The 18,864-nt window shown below is 37.6% G+C and overlaps 1 protein-coding gene across 1 annotated transcript in view; it reads right to left on the bottom strand.

Annotated features, from left to right (window-relative positions):
• Positions 1-5,532: 5,532 nt before the first annotated feature.
• GAS6 (growth arrest specific 6) overlaps positions 5,533-18,864 on the bottom strand; it is a 42,145-nt gene continuing 28,813 nt past the window's right edge. The window contains exons 10-15 of the mRNA XM_026707397.2: positions 16,267-16,456; positions 14,167-14,331; positions 12,003-12,159; positions 10,595-10,767; positions 10,074-10,302; positions 5,533-6,060 (exon numbers count right to left, since the gene is read on the bottom strand). Of these exons, the coding sequence (XP_026563182.1) occupies positions 5,909-6,060; positions 10,074-10,302; positions 10,595-10,767; positions 12,003-12,159; positions 14,167-14,331; positions 16,267-16,456 (1,066 nt within the window). The 3' untranslated portion in view covers positions 5,533-5,908. The remainder of the gene's footprint in view (positions 6,061-10,073; positions 10,303-10,594; positions 10,768-12,002; positions 12,160-14,166; positions 14,332-16,266; positions 16,457-18,864) is intronic.

Here is an 18,864-nt window from a genome sequence, read left to right as displayed (position 1 = left end):
GGCAGCTCTGATCACACACTGCTTGCACTGGCACGAAGCTGAAAGCACCAGCCTGAGGATGGTGAGTGGGACCTCACCGAAACGTCACCAAGATACTCTTACACACATACATATAGCCAACTGTCTTAGGAAAGACATATATACATACATACATATACATATATACATATACATACATATATGTATGTAGATGAACATTATACAGAAGCCTGATGATGGCAGATGAGATTCTGCTGAAACGTCGCTACAACTTTAAAAGCACAGCTACTATGACGTGGGAAAATACCCGAGCAAAGCCGAATGCCATATGCATATACATACACACACACACACACACACACACACATAGGAAAAGAGGTGTTTCTCTGTTTTTCTGCTTATTCAATATCTGCTTTTGGGTAAAGATGTCTTCCAAGATTGTGGCAATTATTTTACAATAAAATATGTACATATTTTTCAGATTTTCAGGGTATGCCTTTTATCCAAACGAGGGATAATCTAATCTAGTATAATTTAGGTTTCTCTCCTTCCCCACCCCATGGTACTATATTGAAATGGACTATATTTTAAATATTTGGATTTGTTCTCCTTGTCTGAATAGTTTGTGTGGTCTAGGAATTAATACCGCCAGAAATAAAGTTATTCTTTCTGCAAACTGCAGGCTCAGCCAATTAATAAGTGGGCACAAGAAAGGACATTGTAAAAGGAATCTGTTGGGAAGAGGAGGATTTGGGGTTCACCAACTGTTCCTTCTCTCCATTGCCTGTTCCTAGCTTAAAAACACTCTTGTTGTCAAGGTCTCAGAAGGCCATGGGAGATACAACAGTAATAGGGTTTTGTTGTCTTCCAGTCAATTGTGTCCAATTCTCAGAAACTTGCTGGACAAGTTCCTGCAGTTTTCTTGGCAAGGTTTTTCTTCAGAATTGGTTTGCCATTTCCTAAGGCTGAGAAAAAAATAACTGGCTCATGATCACCAAGCAGGCTTTAGGTAGACTAGAACATGGGTCACCAATCTTTTGGATCTCAGGGACCACTAAATTCGTAATTTTAAATCCCATGGACCACTAATATAATCTGCCTAATGACTGGCTGGGTGAGCGTAGCTAGGTGGTCATGTGATGGGTGGGTATGGCCAACTCGATGACACACATCGAGGGGCGCCTCGCCAAGCTCTACTCACCCCTCCCAACCACTCCTCGCCTGCCTCCCAGGCTCCTTAGGGCCACAGCAGGAAGCCGTTGTTGGAGATAAGCAGTCACTACGAGAAACAGTTGGCAAAACAGCTGGCTCAGTGCAAATTAGATCTGACTCAGGAGGCTCATCAGAAGCAACTTACTGAGGACTACAAGCATAGGCTTTCCAAGCAGAGGGAAGACCTGCGGGAGTGCAAGGCCAGGTCCCGGCACCTGGAGGCTCAGTGGGCTGAGATGGTCAGCCAGTTCCAGGCCATGATGCAATTCCACTGGAACAAGGCCCTCTGGCTCTTCGTCACCAGTGGCGCTTCCCTCCAGCCTTCACCCAAAGCTCTCCACCAGGAGGCTGAAGCAGACCCCAAGTTGGAATTTCTACCCCCCTCCGACCCGCACAAAAAGACCCAGAGGGAGGAAACTCTCTGCAGCAACACAAATGTTCATTGCACGTGTCCAGCCCAGGGGGCATAGTTTGAAGATCCCTGATTTAGTGCAATATAAAAAATGCAAATAATTTTTCTGTGGACCACTGGACTTCAGCTCAGTCTCCCAGTTTCCATCTGATGCTTTAACCAGTACACCTCTCCTAGGAGATTATTAGGGCTTGCAAAATCAGAAGATTATTATCGACAATAACAGAGATGGCTGAGAAAATATTTGCACAATCTGAAATAAAAATTAGGATTGGGGAAAAATTACGTAAAATCATAACCCTGAAGAAATATATTTCCCAAATATCATTAGTAGTCAGTATTACCAGCCATTTTTCCTATACTGTTATATACCGTATTTCCCCATGTATAAGCCACCCCTTTTTTCCAAAATTTTCAAGCCCAAAAAGTAGGGGGGTGGCATATACAAAGCAGGTACACTTTTTATACGTGAAAAATGCATAAAATAATAAAGTAGGAATAAACTGGTTTTCCAGCAGTATGCTATACTTTTTTGTAAAAATTGTACGTGATGATACGATTACGAGTGCGAGTACGCGATAGAAATGCATACGCTAGGCATCGGCCTGAATGCTTCGTTCCTACTCTCGTTTCGATGCGTAGATTGCTAGCGTCGCCCGCACCGCTTTCGGCGTCATGACCGAAGTTGTAGATCTAGACGTCGAATTTTGTTTCTTCGTAAATTTTCTTTCTTCATAACTTGTTTCTCTAATAAAATATTTTTTTCAAAACTTCACAGTCCAAAAATTGGGCGGGGGGCGGCTTATACAAAGGGGGTGCTTATACATGGGGAAATACGGTATTTATAAGCTAATAACATTTCTCTGAACAGGCTAAATAAGGAGATATATGCTTGTCACTATTTTCTTTTTAATTTATATAATAATACCTAATGCCATTTTAAACACATATTTTAAAGCTTAAATACACTTAATTATCTGACAGTGTTTCTCAACCTTATGAACTTGATGTGTGAACTTCAACTTCCAGAATTCCCCAGCCACTTGGCTAAGGAATTATGGGAGTTAAAGCCCACACATCTTAAAGTTCACCAAGTTGAGAAAAACTCATCTATAATATGCAGTCAATTCTGAACCTTATATAACTCATTACAGCCAAGAACATTTATAAACAAGGAAAGGTTGCTTTCGTGAATGCTAGAAAACAACCAAGCTCAGAGAGCAGTAAGCATTCCTCATTTCAACCCTGAATTCAAAAATTTTATTAGTTCTGATCTGGTATAATGGGGATTCTGGAACTTGTTGTTTAAAGTATCTGCTTTAAACGAATGTTTAGCTGAGTAACAACAATTCAGTTGCATGAAGGGACAGTGGAAATATTTTTAGAATGAAGTAATTTGGGACAATTAAAACTATTTTATAAATAATTTAGTGCTTTAAGATATTTCTGACCACACTGAACAAACCAATATAAAGGGCAACTTCCATTCCTAGACAGAGTGTAAAAGAAAAGAAATTTCAGTAGTCTAGCTCCTAAAGTAAGATGATTAATAAAAGTCTTGGAATCTGCTCGGGACTAGACAGAAACCCATATAACATGTGGGGTATTTTGTATGATACTTGCTCCAATGTAACAAGCCTTAAAAAACAAAAAACTAGATTTGGGGCAGAATGTAAGAAGAAAAACTCAACCATAACTATTTGTTATCACCCTAGTGACAGTACTTAGCTTCCTATCTACTACAGAGTACAGACTGATAGTCTTCAAACATACATGAAGCATTATAGGCAGTGTTAAGAGATGGCTAAACCAATCAGCTGAAGGATGCCTCAGTGTGTGTGAAGGCCATAGTGTACTGTATTTTCAGACAATGAAAAAACTAGAAAGGTTCCTTATCTTGTATACCTAACAGCTTAAATAACTTAAATTTGAGCCAGGTCAAGTATCTCAAAAGACTGAATTCCCTAGTTTCACATCTCTATTCCAGATCAACATCATCCGAGAGCAAATTAGGAGACAGAAATTCTAGAACACCAGCAGAGTAGAAAAAGTGGCAGATATTAGAATTAGTAATTCCTATTCTCTATATGCTGAAATTTCAAGCTCAATTGGAGCTTGGCTACAGGATTTATGGTCTCAGTCATGGCAGCTTTTCCAATCATGTTGCAAATATTACCACATAGTTATGCTCTTTATATTTTCAATGAAAAAGGAGGAAAATCTAGTGATATATATTTGTGGGCATGTCTATGTACGTGCATGAAGGGAGAATACATGAACAGATGAATGAATGTGGGATAAATGCCATGTGTCTAAATAAAATCCTTTAAAAATGTTTTTGTGGGCCTCTTCTTATATACGGAAAAATAGCATCACAAAATGACTTGATATAAATAGGATAACCAACATTTTCAGCACTTCAGAAAGCATCCAAAAACAGGTGATAAATCAGAGGACTACACATATATTACTACAAATATGTATGTATGTTTTGGGAAAAACTTAAACATCACCTCTTTCTTCCCCAGTGCAATACTGCTAGTCTAGTTTGTCAAGCAATCCAATTTGTAAGCTGCTAATGTTATAGTGACATGCTATACTATGGTACTTTGTAACTACTCCCATAGAAAAACATATATTGCTTTACTCCTATATTTTTTCAGCTTTTGATGGGCTACATTTGAAAAAAATGCTGTTATATTGGGATTGAAAAGCAAAAGCTCTGGGGCAAATAGCTTTCCCAATCATAGAAAAAGGCAAACATATTCTGAAATAAACACAAATAATCTGAACAAACAGCAGCAAGCTGATGTAATAACTTAGGAACAGCAGGATAGACATGGGCTATATAAAAATTCAAGATAGCCAAGCTTGTTACATTTTCCAGATTAATTTCTTAATGGGGTAGTTATCTGTAGCATTATTAAGACTTTATAATGTAAACCTGTTTTACTTTTATTGGATTCCAGGTTAGTCTAGAAAACCACTGGGTATATGGGAAAGAGAAAAGGAAGACTGAGAGGAATACTTGAGGCATGGGGAACCCTATTCCCAGTATGTAAGAAGCTGGAAGCAGGCTGTATGGAACTCACTGGTTAAACTTGATCAATCCAGAACATGACTTCAGCTATCCTCGATGAGTGTGTTCTGCACTGTAGAGCAGAGGTCTTCAAACTTGACAGCTTTAAGACTTGTGGACTTCAATTCCCAGAATTCCTCCTCCAGTCATGTTAGCTCAGGAACTTCGGGAGTTGAAGTCCATAAGTCTTAAACTTGCCAAGTTCGAAGACCCTTGCTGTAAGAGGCTGAAATTGAACTTAAATGCTGGGTTGTCCTTTCTTTAAACACTGAACTTACCAAGTTTCAGGAAATGGTTCCTAAACTGCTTCTGCTGGAACAGACACTCTGTTTGTATTTCATGATCCTCCCTACTTTTCTGGAGATCCCAATTCTACTGGATAAAGTCAAGTTTACTTTTGCTTATTGTGAGAGAGCTAAGGGAATTGGTTCAAAGATTATCAGGAAAGAAGATTTAAAATCCACACCACCTTTGGAATAAGCCAAAGGAAAAAGGTGGAGCGCTCTATCCTATGCTTTTCCATCCCATATGTTTGCACTGTATCCAAATAATAGCATTAGTATAAGGATTTTATTTTACAAGGCTAAATTTTCCATATTATACTTCTGACAAAGACAAAAGGAACCAGAGAGGAGAATAGAAACCACTACTGAACATGTGGATTTAAATGTTCTTTTTTCCCTCCATAATTGCTGTTTGCCATGAAAGATTTTCTAAAACCCAAAGCCAAATTTATTACATCTAAATTAGATTAAAAAAACACATTTGCTAAGCTTAAGCTTTTAATGGGAAAAAAAAGTTAAAATCTCATTGCCCGTATTCATCTACAGTAAATGCTGTCCTTGCGTCATATAATTCAACAAAAAGTTTTATTTTTTTCATATTTTGTAAGTTAGGAAGCAGCATTAAAAAAATACATAATTATTTTTAATCTTCCAGTCCACACAAAGTAATTTACCAGCGACCATGAACTGTTTCTCAACTACTCACCTCAGAGAACAATTTGCAACTTCTGGTTATTAACATTAGTATTTTCAACTATTTACAAATATATTACATATTTTAAATCTTCTCAAGCAAAGAAATATTTCAATAATTAACACAGTAGATCCTACATAACATCAGTGTTCAAGGGAACTATACACGCAGTGCTGGAAATCTGAATAATTTATAACTGAAATGCACATATGTTGAATACAAAAATTCTGTGTGTGTTGCAGTGGCATCTATTGACCAGTTTCTACTGGAGGACAAGAATGGGAGGTGATGTCATTGGTCTTTTGGAGTGCCTCATCTAAATCCAGAGCTTGATTGTTAACTTTCACCGTCATGCAGCCATGGTAGGAAGCCGTAACTGGAGTTGAAGTGACAGGAACATCTGTGGTGTTTTTAAAACAAGAACAACAAAGGAAGACATCTTCAATAAACACTACTATCAAGCTCCTAATACTTCTTAATTTCAAAATATATAGAACAATTGTTCTTTTGAATGTTGTAAGTGATTCATGTATCTTATAACAACTATTTGAACAGTTGAGCCCCATTATGAAAAGAAATATTCACAAAAAGCACCTTTGCAAATGAAGGACCAAAACTTATATCCCGGAATGAATTCTGTTTTCTTAACATTTCTACTTTAAAAATCTTCACTTTAATTTTTAAAATAAATTTTTGCTCCCCAGATGATGGATGCAGCATCCCGGTCCAAGTTTTGCTTCTTTGTACATGCATTGGTGTAGAATGGATTGGAATAACATTTCCATATCTTACCAGCTTTGTCTCTCCTCTTAGACAAAAGGTTAACACACAAAACACATAAACAAACGTGACTAGCTTTGATACCCCCATTAGTTACACCATCATGACTTTATTTTTTTAACCACACCCTGCCAACAATCTCCGGGATGTGTATTTATCTCCACTGCCTTGCTGGATTCAGAAACACTGCAAGACCACAGTTTCTGTTAAAACGATGAAAGTACAAGCATTTATCATTTGCTTCCCTTGACCTCACCTGCCAATTAAGGTTTAGCCATACAGGCAGTCCTCGACCTACGGCCATAAAGGGCATGGTCTGATGAGTTAAGCGGGATCACCTTGGTTAATGGCCCCCGCCCCTGCTCTCCCTGATGAGCAGGTTGTTAAGTGGAGCATGGAGTGCCTCAGGAGTGGGAGAGGCCCAGTGCAGGACCTGCTGTGGGACTCCCAAGATCTTCCTCACCCTGAGACACCACATGCTCTGCTTGCTGCCCTTCAGAGTCCCCACAGCCCTTGGGCCTGCTTCCCTCCCCCCACCAGGTCCCCACATGCCTTGTACAAAAGTACAAAAAACTATTCATATGAAATATTGTTATCTAATCTATAGAACCCTCCCTTCTCTCCCTGAAACCAATGGAATGTAGTTTCTCCAATAGGCCTTGGGTGATATCCAAGAAGAATCAGGAAGAACTTTGCATTTATCAGGAAAAGATTACCTAGCTGGGGAAAAACAACTGAGCAATCTAATCCTTGGAAGGGGTGGGGCAGAAAACACAAGGAAAGGCAGATATCAACTGACATTTGCATTCCACTTCTGCAGGATTCCTCTACAAACCAATGCTTTAAACTCTTGCATCTGTAAAAACTCCAAGTACTCAGAAAATAAAAGGAGCAAATAATATGCCACGTTATCTGAGGAAGTCTCACAAATCCAAATATGCATGATTAATTAATAAGAATGACATAAGTACAGTATTTAAGAACCAAGGCCTTGGTTTTTTGCACTAACTGTAACAATTATTCCCTCTGTCCTCTTATATTTCTTTGTTATCCACACAAAAAACTTTTCTTTCCAAGAGCTGGTTCCCACAAATACAGACATATACACATATACACAGAGTGCCTCTTTAGTACCCATTTGAAAATGCAGAAATAAATCTAAGTTTAGCTCAATAATCTGAATTTAATCAAACAGGATCATTTGGACAGACTCTTACTACAGGCTTGATTACTGCTAATAATCAAGAGAAATGAATGAGCCCATGACATATCCCTATGTTCTGGAACATATACGTCACATATATTAAAACAGTGCCCCTCAACCTTTTGGGCATCAGGGACCAATTCCATGGAGAGAAGTTTTTCCACAGACCAGAAGGGGTATAGTATCGGGTGTTGCTTGCATCCTGCAGGTAGGGTTCGCTTGTTTGCGTGAACTGGTTTTTGGCATGCCACAGACTGTGAACTTGGTGCCAGTCTGTGAACTGGGGGTTGGGGACCCCATACTAAAAAAAACGCAACTGGACCTTCAGTAAGAATCGGTAGAATGCACCTTATTTCTACACAACTATAAGAGAGAATGATTTGACAAGTTGACTTTTCTGTCACTTAAATCTGTTGTTGTACAAGAGCAATCCTTAAGTAAAACTGATCAGCATCACCAACAACAAAACAACAGCAACAGTAATAATAATGGTGTTTTCCCATACAGCTTCAAATAGTCCCTGTAAAGGAGGTGGGATAGCCTGGCAGATGTTTTTGATGTTTGATAGCCATGTCCTGAGTTATTCAGTAGTGATGACAGAGGAATCAGTGCAATGACAAACCATAGTGGGGAACTGAGTCTCCTTGAAAGATTCTTATCTTGATGTTAACTACTCCCAGTCTATCACGATTGACCAGCAACCGTGTCCTCCATTGCGCAATCAATCTTTGCATAAACCTTCTAATATTTTTACTGCCTCCGGTTATTTCTAGGCACTTGATTATCCAATCATGTGGCTAGGAGTTAAATGCCTTCCTGTAATTAAGCCACGCTATGTTGAAGTTGGTTTTCCTTCTCTTCCAGTTTTCCAAAGTCATTTTGTCAATTAGAAATTGATCTTTTATTCTTCTGCTGTTTGGGCAGGGTTTTGGTTTTTTGCTTTTGGCTCGGGTGGGAAGAGCTTATTTTCAACTAGATGCTGTTGGACTACATCAGCTATCTCACCAATTAATAATATGAAAGTTGTTGGTAAGCAAGTAATTGGCCTGTAGCTGCCCTGCCCTGTCCCTTTTTCTCAATCTTTCATTATTAGGTAGGTTTTGCCAGATGTTAACCACTCTTCAATTTCATCTCCTTGCAGTATGGTTAAACTGCTTGGCAAAAAGTGAGCAAAGGTAATGCCAATGGTGATAGGCATCTTGGGTGCAATCCCAAAATAACTGGAGCACCACTTGAAAACTATCAGTATTGACAAATCACCTTCGGTCAATTGCAAAAGGCGACTTTATACAGAATTGTTTACATCCCATGATGATACCTTCAACACCCTCAAACATCCACACCTGCCTAGCCAGATCCTGGAAAGGACTTGAGAGACAAAAATGCCAAATTTAGTTTCAACATCCGGCAGACTATACAACAAACTATAATAATAAAAATAATGAATGATAATGAATAGAACAAGTATACGATAATGAGAATATGAAATTAAAATAAAAACCATAATAAAAATTCTCTTTAAAGCAGTTATTTCCTTCCTTATGACCTTTCCTCAGTTTGCACCAAAAGACTGCATAGCCCTAAGAGTCACCAAAGGTAATCAAGGTTAAGATATGCCTTAATCCAAATAATTACAGGAACCATAAACACATATGGATTTTGAAAAATCTATGTAAACCATTTCAAAATTCTGAGTCATAAGGTATCCCAAATAACCACATATCTACTGAAAAAATTGGCACTTGCTGAAGTTACTGAACATTTGATGATAGCCATATGAAAGCATCTCTAAGCACTGTCAGGAGTGGTATTTTTTATGACCTCTGGACATCCAGCAATTGTTAATAGACTTCTGGACCATTTCCTGTAAATAACCTGCAGTGCACTGCCTGGGTATTATACAAAGAAAACATAATGTTTGGTAGTGGAATATATTTAATTGCATGAACAGCTGAATAACAACCTCTGCATCCCAAATGATCTGATGGGGCTGAATTCAGGTATTAGAATTATACAAAAAAGTAGCTAGCCTTGAAGGGAAACCTATCATCAGTTCTAATATAATGGACAAATGTTCAAGGGAACATTATTTGCTCTTCCATTACCAATATACATATTGCACGTTATATTACATTCATTTCAATTATTTCTTTGTGACTCTTTACTAAAGCCAGGCCTGAGACAACATGAAGTATTTTTTTTCCCTCAGAATAAAATCAAATTAAGTTGTGCTTCATTTACTTAACTTCCCCAAGGATATAACCTACATGCTGTAATGTGTTTAAAAGCAAACAAGTCAATAGGGCTTATTATTGAGGCAGTCATACAGAAAAGAGGCAAAAGAACTAATTTTCACAGGGTACCTTGTTGACCTCTCTTCTATCAATGAGCAGATCATATGCATCCTGGATGTAGCATTTAACACTCACCTGGCAGTCCTCCTACATAAGTCTTTAGAGATGACTGTAGGTAATTATCTAAAACAGACAGATAATCTTCCAGTTGTGCCTGGCTTAGTTCGTTCTGTCCTGCAGTCCCATCCATAGTCAAAACTATCTGACTATTGCTGACGAAGATGTCCACCAAGTGCTCTTGTTTGTCACAAATGCTTACTGCCAGCCTGCAAACTACCGTGTTCTTCACTGCCAAGATAATAAACTGTACAGCAAGGAAATAAATAAAAAATTTGTTAATGAAATACTGATCTACTGTATTTCTAAAAAGTATTAAACACTGAAGATGTTATTATGACATATATATTGCAGTGGACAACCATTCTAAAGTATTCTATTCCCATCTCCCCACATTTGAAAATATAGTTTTATAGTTAATCACAATGCATTTATTAATATGAAGTAGTATTTATGGAACTGTTTCACAATTTAAAATTTTCTGCTTGTATTACACGTACACATGCCTGAAGTATTTCAATACATATTTGTGTGTTCACCTGTTGCTTAAGCTTCTTTGTGGAATGATAGTCAATCAGAGCCACTGACAAAGGGACTATTGCTTTATTGCTAACAAGAGCAAAGAGCACTCCAGTATCTGTGGCTGGACGAATTAAAAGATTTACTTTTACTTCCCACTGCTTCCTGGTTTCATTGATATCAAATGGACGAGCTACAGAAAGAGAAACAGAGAGCTAAGTGCATACAGAGGGCTACTATTTTTAATACTTCAAATAATCAATCAGTAGGTTAGATTTCTCACTCATGGTAAGAACAAATGGTCATAATCACAACTTATTCAGTCAACCTTTGTATATTGTTATCTTTTGTTATGTTATGTTGCTATGTTATAATAATATTTCCATCCTTTTAACAGCTCTTTTGTTAATTTCATAAAATCACTGTGTTTGTTTTGACTAGTTAAAGTCAAGATTATACTTTTTTAATCACCAAGACATCTGGATTGTAAGAACCTGGTCAATCTGCTGTGTCTTTAGGGTCCCTAATCATCCAATATCTTGAGCTGCAGGACTTAATTCTGGGTTTCTAATTAAAACAAAATAGAACAAAGAAGTAAAGCTATTTTCAGTTCTATTTTACCCCAGTGCAGTATTACATATGTAATAGTATAAAAAGCTTGCTGGCTTTTTGTACTTCTATATCTTATTTTTGTCTATTTATATGAAATATTTATTTACCATTTCTCATAGCAAAGAATCCTGAAGGAATTTTAAAACCCAGTAAAACTAAGGCAGATAAAGAAAAAAGATTCAAACCTGTTCATTTAAAGATAAATGATTGGGAAAGCTAATATAAAAATTTGATGCCTGATGTAGTGCATGCTGCTAAATTTAGGTTTGTTTGTTTTTAAGAGTTCTTTCAGCATTTCTTTACTTTCTATTTGAACATAATATTAAAATTAGAAACAATGGTGTTCTCAAAGATCATCTGAATTGCACCTGTAATAGGTATGATATTATTCAGCTTTACAAGATGGCTATCAATCATTGGGAAGGCAAAAAACAATGAAGTCTGAATCCATTCAACATTACCAGATGTCATAAGGAAAATGAAAATTACATTTTAGGTCCTAGTGAATTTTCTCTCCAAAGTAATAACTTATGCCATGCATTGTCTGCCAAGTTATATAGGCAGGAAAAGAGGCATATCACATTACAACAGCCAAAAGTAAATCACCTTATATATACGATACGTGGCTTTACTTAAAAGCTATTAGATTATGCATTATACATATATTCAATATCCTTTTAAGAGTTTAGCTTTTTCAGAGTTATTTAAACATTATAATAGCGCTCTTATTTTTTTCTTCCTTCATCCATGCCTACAAGACACATTAATTTTCTTGTTAAACTTTACTTCATATAATAATTAAGAACAAGTACTTACCATAATTGAGATTAAATATAGCAAATCCTTTGCCAGGGTAGAAAGAACCTCTTCCTGCAATTGCAAAGCACTGCATCCTATCATTCGTTTGGATAGTAACGTCGTCCTTATTCTGCCAATTCCAAGCCCTCATACATCCATCTAGTCGAGGGTTAATCTAACAAAATAAAGGGAATTACCTTTCTTTGAACTGCTGATGATAATGGAATGGGGTTTAATCCCAAATATTTTAATTTAGAAAACAATGCTTTTCAGTAACCCCAAATCTCTCTTTAATATATTGATTATATTTATACTCAATAAATAAAATAAGAATATTATAAAACAGGCTTAATCAACCACGATTTAACACCACTGCTGGGACATATAGTAGTGTTACATTACTTCAATGGCCTTTTTTGGTAAAAATAGATCATACAGACTTATGTAGGCTTATAGTTTAGCTGCATTTGGAATGCTGTGCTCAGTCCAACTAATCTAAAAAAGAGAACAACACTGGGAGAAAATGTTACAGCACTTCCCCTACAATCAGAAGATAAAACATGAGAGGTTTGAACTTCAGAATAGGTGGGGGAAAGGCATCTGTGAAATTTAATACATCTTATAGCATCACAAATGTAGGATATGGATAGAAACTGACTGGCTATCATAAGCCAACCAAAACTGCTTCATGTAACAGGTAACATAAGGTATGTTCTGCTTTAAGCCAAAAGGGAGGCATTTCTCTGTCACAGCTTCTCCTCTTCCATTTCTTTAAGTTAGAGAACAACGTCTATGTCTCATCGACCAAGGTGGTCAGGTAAGAAGAGATGGCTGCAGTTGACTGCTCTTCCAAAGAAATAAAGGCCGTGGAAGGAAGGGAAGGGCAGGTGCTGTTTATGTGGTCTCTCCTGGCACCTTGTCACCTGCTGCTTTCATTGGTTCATAAGAAGCTGCAGTGTCACAAAACATGGAGAGAATAACCAGAACTATTTCTACAGGCTGTGAAAGTGTGAATCCATCTGAGTGAAGAGGTTAGGTGTAGAACTGGTAGAACAGTTTGTTCGAAGAGTGATTAAAGGATTCATGAATAAGAAGGTAAGAAAATAGATTTTAATGCAGCATGATATCATTTCTTAGGTTAAGACTTGCACTTTTCCTCCCAATGATGCCATTTTAGTTTTATACACTTTCTCTCCATTTGAAGAACAATATGTATTTTTTTCATTGCTATGAGCCTGGTTTTGTAAAACCTCCTTCCATCTTTTGTGAAATCGGACATTGCTTTATGTTCTATATTTTAGAGAGGTTGGTTTGTGATTTTATTCAGTTTATTGCAAGGGTCTTCAAACTTGGCAAGTTTAAGACTTGTGGACAAACACCCAGAATTCCTGAGCTAACATGACTGGAGGAAGAATTCTGGGAGTTGAAGTCCACAAGTCTTAAAGCTGTCAAGTTTGAAGACCTCTGGTTTTGATTGGATTTGTATAGACCATTCTGCATTCTTCCAGAGGGAGTACATATGGAAATGAAATGAGAATAAATAATTTTCAGTCAGAATTTTCTCAAGAAAATATTACACTGCACAATAAAATGTAAGGTTCCCTACAGTCAGCAAATTAGGTCACTGAACCTTTACATAGTTTTCTGTGATAAAAGTTGAAAAACACAATCAGCAAGGAAGCATTAAAAAAAAACCTTAAAGAATGCAGAGGAGTAAATAGGCTTGCTCATAAGATATGTTGACCAACTGTCCTCCCTAAAGCTCCCAGATAAAAATAGATAAGTGAACAATACAAACAAAGAAAAAAAATCAGAAGAGCAGAAAAGCCAATTTCTATAGCATTGAGAGCGATTTTGCTTGCTTGCCATATCTCCTGAATATGTGTTCTACTGCACAAATTTACCCTTGTGGTCAAAAGTGATCTGACATGAGGCTTTTAAAAAAATATATATTATATTTTTTTCCTCATTGACAAATTATTTTATCTTACATTATTATTATTATTATTATTATTATTATTATTATTATTATTATTACTACTTTATTGTATTATTTTATCTTACTTTGAATACAAGATGGCTCTATCCCCTTTTCCATCAGTTGTCTAGCTTTACCATAGATTATAAAATAGATATAATGTATTAAGATATAATCTATAATGCAATGAACAGTCTTACTTACAGAATGGATAAGATTATGGGTCTTGAAAGGAAGTCCTCCAACTGTTAGATTTAGAAGATAAAGTCCTCTGTCTTGAGTAAACAAATTGCCTGAGACAGCTATCCTCATAACTGCATCCTTATTGACTTTTATAACTAAACTTCTTTCCAATTCTTCAACTGATATCTGACAGAAAAAAAAATCACAAAGGGATCAGGAGAGAAATATGAAAAAGCATATCATCTTCACATAAAAAATATTATTCAATGAGCTATATTCAAATCATATGGTGGCTATGAATTAGTCTTGTCTTTAGAAATACAATAGCTTTGATTTTCTCATTCAGTAGGACAACATTGCAACTTCAGAAGTGAAGCTAGGAACAAAGGGGCAAGCTGACTTATCTCAACAAAGCAGTTCCTATGAATCATTTCAAGTGAGATTCCACACATTAAAATTGAAAGTCTCATAATATTTTGCATACATGTATTTGCTAACAATTACAAGACAAAATATATGATCAGTATGCATGTTCTCTCATGTTCCAATCATAAATAGAACTGGTGGGATTTAACATTTAACTATAAATTGACTATTTATTTACCAGATTTATCCCAAGCCACATCTTCCACCAAATAATTATCTGAAAACTAGGAGAATGGCTGATAAGGAGCTGTTGTACAGAAAATAATAAACCAAGGACTGCAGACAGAATGGTGCCTTTGTAGATTTTTAAAAGTTCTCCCTTCTTTCATCTTTTCCATGGGTGGATGGGAGGTTAAGACTGTGCGTATACACACAGATGGAAATAAATTAACTTTGAAATATGTACAAGTAGCTCTTATTATCCACGATTTTGCATAAATTGGTGAATTCCTTATCATCTGAAATTCCACAAGCAGCTAGAGATCAAGAGGCTTTCAGTTTTTCCACCTCAGCTCTTTTGGATAACTTTTTAATTTTATCTACAAGAGAGTATATCTGAATGCCTATCAATCAAAGGAGTCTCCATTTTGCATGAATCTAATTTCAGTTTATCCACTCTCATCCAGCCCATTATCAGGCTCAAACACAGACAAGGGAATAAAATGTTTTATGTTAGATTACAATTAAAACCCACTCTAAATTGTACAGTGATATATGTCATCATAGGCAGTAGTCTTCCAAATCATTTTCTGAAGATGTCCTGGCAAGAGCAAACACTATTACTATTAAATTCAATCCTAGCGGGAATTAAAAGCTTCCAGAGAATCCAAGAGAACTAGGTGGGTGCATTCCTGGATCCCCGACATAAGTCATCCATCAAGCCAAGAAAAGCAAGCTCAGCCTCAAATTCCAGTTGCGTAATCAATATCTTCCAGATGTATCTACAATTGCAAGACTACTCTTATTATCGTCTTAGTTGGAAATTAGTATTTCAAATCAATGTACACTTTTCCCGCTCTTCCACATAGGAACAATTAAACTGGATTTTAACTCTTACAATTATTCATATGGTTTGACTTTGGTATGTTATCTTTGATAACAGTATCGTAGCTATTTATTTTATGTAGGAAAGCATATACACCATCTTGCAAGTAAATTGATTGTTTGACTAAACTGATACTGGCTTTCCCCTTTCCACATGTTTAAAATCCACAAGCTAAAAAGGATTTATGACAGTATAATGGAATTGATACTTGGCAATGTTTACATCTTTCTACCCTGCCTCAGCATTTACCTGCAATTCTAAAGACGGCTGCATAGGCAAAAGTTAGCTAATGTCACAAAATTGCAAAAAAAAATAAAGTATTATGTATTTCAGCATCAAAAACTAACATTCTATTTTATGATATATAAAGAATTCTAATTTTTACTATGGGCAATGTGCAGGTCATTGTACTATTTATTTAAAAATATTTACACATCACTCCAAGTGATGCACAATTTAAAATCACAAATAAAATTGCCAACAGGATAAAAGTTCCAACCAGCATATTTAAAAAAAAATCTAGCATAGTAATAAAAGCAGTCAAAAGTCCAGCAATACAGCATAAAGTTTACCGCCCAACTACAACCAATGAACCTTGTCTAGCAAAAGAGACGTAAAGGCATGAAAATGGCAGCCTGTACTATACCCACTGTCTGCCACATGCCATGGTTGATGATTGGGCCAGTGCTGGTCACCCGGCCGACTCCATTGTACTTGAGTTGCAGCTCCAACCGTCCATTGCGCAAAGCCAAAACTATCCAGGTTTTGTCGTGATGGCCTCCAGCAAAAAAAAGCAAACCTTCAGGATCAAAGGTTCTAAAATCAAATTCAGCTGTAAATCTGGACACATAAGAATAAGGAGGGAAAAAAAGAGTTAAGGAGGGAATACAGTCTATTTTCCAGACACTTATACTTTCAAACTACCCCCATCTGATTTAAAAAAAAACACTACCAGCCACAGAATCATTGGGGGATGATAGTACATCAGGCAAACCCCAGCATTGGGCATTTACATTCAAAGTCAGCAAGTACAAAAGCTCAGGATTGGGATTGGGATTATCAGGCACGAAGTAACATGTCCACATGTGATGTTTGAATTAAACTGATTTATTGCTAAAAGCCTATGCTTCTTCTCAACTAAGGTCAGCACCTGCTCAGAGTTAGATAAAGGTCAACGGCAGCCCAGGGGTGTTGGACTTAGCTCCATCTGTGGCCATGTAGCGATTCTAGGCTGATCTCTCTTTTCACCCCACCCTGGCTCTGCTATTCCTTCTCCTACAGCCATGAGGGTGAACCAGTAGCATGCAGAGCCACTTCTGCCGGCACACGAGATGTCACTCGGAAGAGCCCCACTGTGCATGCGCACACCCACCAGCCAGCTGATTGTCAAGTATCTGCCACACATGTGCAAGGGGGGGGGAAACGTGCATGGGAGATGCACATGCATGCGCAGAGGCATGCGGCATGGTCACGCACATGCACAGAGGTGCATGGTGCGCACACAGGGCGGCACATGCGCAGGGGGGCAGGGGAATTGCATTGCATCATAGGTGCCGGCACACGAGCAAGCGCACGGATCACACTTTTGTCATGCAACGTGGAAAAGGTTAGCCATCACTGTCCTACAGTAAGGTATACTTGGTCATTTTTTTCATCTCCATAGTTTATAGTACAGATAGTCCTCCACTTAAAACCATTTTGCAGTGGCTTTTTGACATTGCAATGGCACTTATGATCATTTTCCTCACTTATGACCATTGGAACACTTCCATGGTCACATGATCAAAATTTGAATGCTTGGCAACTGGTTCATATTTAGGACAATTGCAATGTCCTGGGGTCCTATGTTCATCTTTTGTGGTCTTCTGACTACCAAACTCAATAGGGAAGCCAGATTCACTTAACAATCATATTACTAATTAAAGTGATTCATTTAACAACTCTGGCCACAAAGGTCGCAAAATGGGAGAAAACCTTACTTAACAATAGTCTTTTATCAGCCACAGAAATTTTGGGCTCAATGGTGGCTGTAAGTCAAGGACTACTTTTCCTTAGATGTGGCATGCAGAGCCCTGTCGGCACACAAGCCATCCCTCCAGCTCAGCTCCGCATGTGCGCACATGCCTCCCGTGGGGTGCATTTTGGGGATGCGCTTGCATGCTTTGGGCACTGAGTGCCGAAAGGTTAGCCATCACTGTTCTAGATCAGGGGTCTCCAACCTTGGCAACTTTAAGACTTGTGGACTTCAACTCCCCTAACCCTAACCCAAACCCAGAATCCTGGGAGTTGAAGTGCACAAGTCCTAAAGTTGCCAAGGTTGGAGACCCCTGTTCTAGATGATCCCAAACTTAGAATTCACTGACTGCTAAGCTAGCATTTGAAGCAGTGGTGGGATTCAAACGTTTTTACTAGCAGTTCTGTGGGCGTGGCTTGGTGGGTGTGGCAGAGGAAGATACTGTAAAATCTCCAGTCAGAGGTAGTATTTGCTGGTTCTCCAAACTACTCAAAATTTCCGCTACTGGTTCTCCAGAACTGGTCAGAACCTGCTGAATACTACCTCTGATTTGAAGAAATAAGAAAACAAGAAACAAGAAAATGAGCAACACATTGTTGCATTCTCTTGGGAAAGTTGTTGGCCTGGAAGGCAAGCTAGATAATTGAAAATGGAGATAAGAGTTTCCAACTTCCCCCGAGTCTGCAAACAATTCTTCTGCACCACTGTACTATCATTGCTGTGATAGTAGAGTTAATGTGTTAATAGTACAGTAATGTGTCAAGAACTATAACCATATGTGGACAAGCAAGCTGCCCTGTTGCTTCTGCCACCCAAATATTCATATCCCTGCTCCCATTTCTTCAATGACTTTTTGCTGTAGGAAACCTTCAAAAAAGAAGCTTGCACAAATATTGCTGACCATGCACTATAAGGTTTCCAATCATGTGGTAACCTACTCTTGTTCCCCCCTCATAAGAACTGTACTCGGTGGATTGCAAGCCACTGATATAGGTAATGGTGTGTACAACATCAGACCAAGCCATATGCATTGCATTGTATCCCCCCCTTATCTGTCATGTGTGTTGCATACAGAAAGAGTTTGGAAAGAGGTCTTCTGGTATTTGTTAGTTTCATATAGTTAGATTCTGATATACACAAAGGAAAATATAAAAGAAGTACCTGGAACCTACAAAGGACAATGTTGATGTTCAAAGATGTATAATGTTTTATGCCATCAACAAGCAAAGTTAGT

This window comes from Pseudonaja textilis, chromosome 8 (assembly GCF_049901715.1).
Source record: "Pseudonaja textilis isolate UNSWEBS1 chromosome 8, rPseTex1.2, whole genome shotgun sequence".
NCBI classification, from domain to species: Eukaryota; Metazoa; Chordata; class Lepidosauria; order Squamata; family Elapidae; genus Pseudonaja; species Pseudonaja textilis.
Note: the sequence above shows the minus strand (reverse complement) of the source record. Positions and strands in the feature narration are given on the sequence as shown.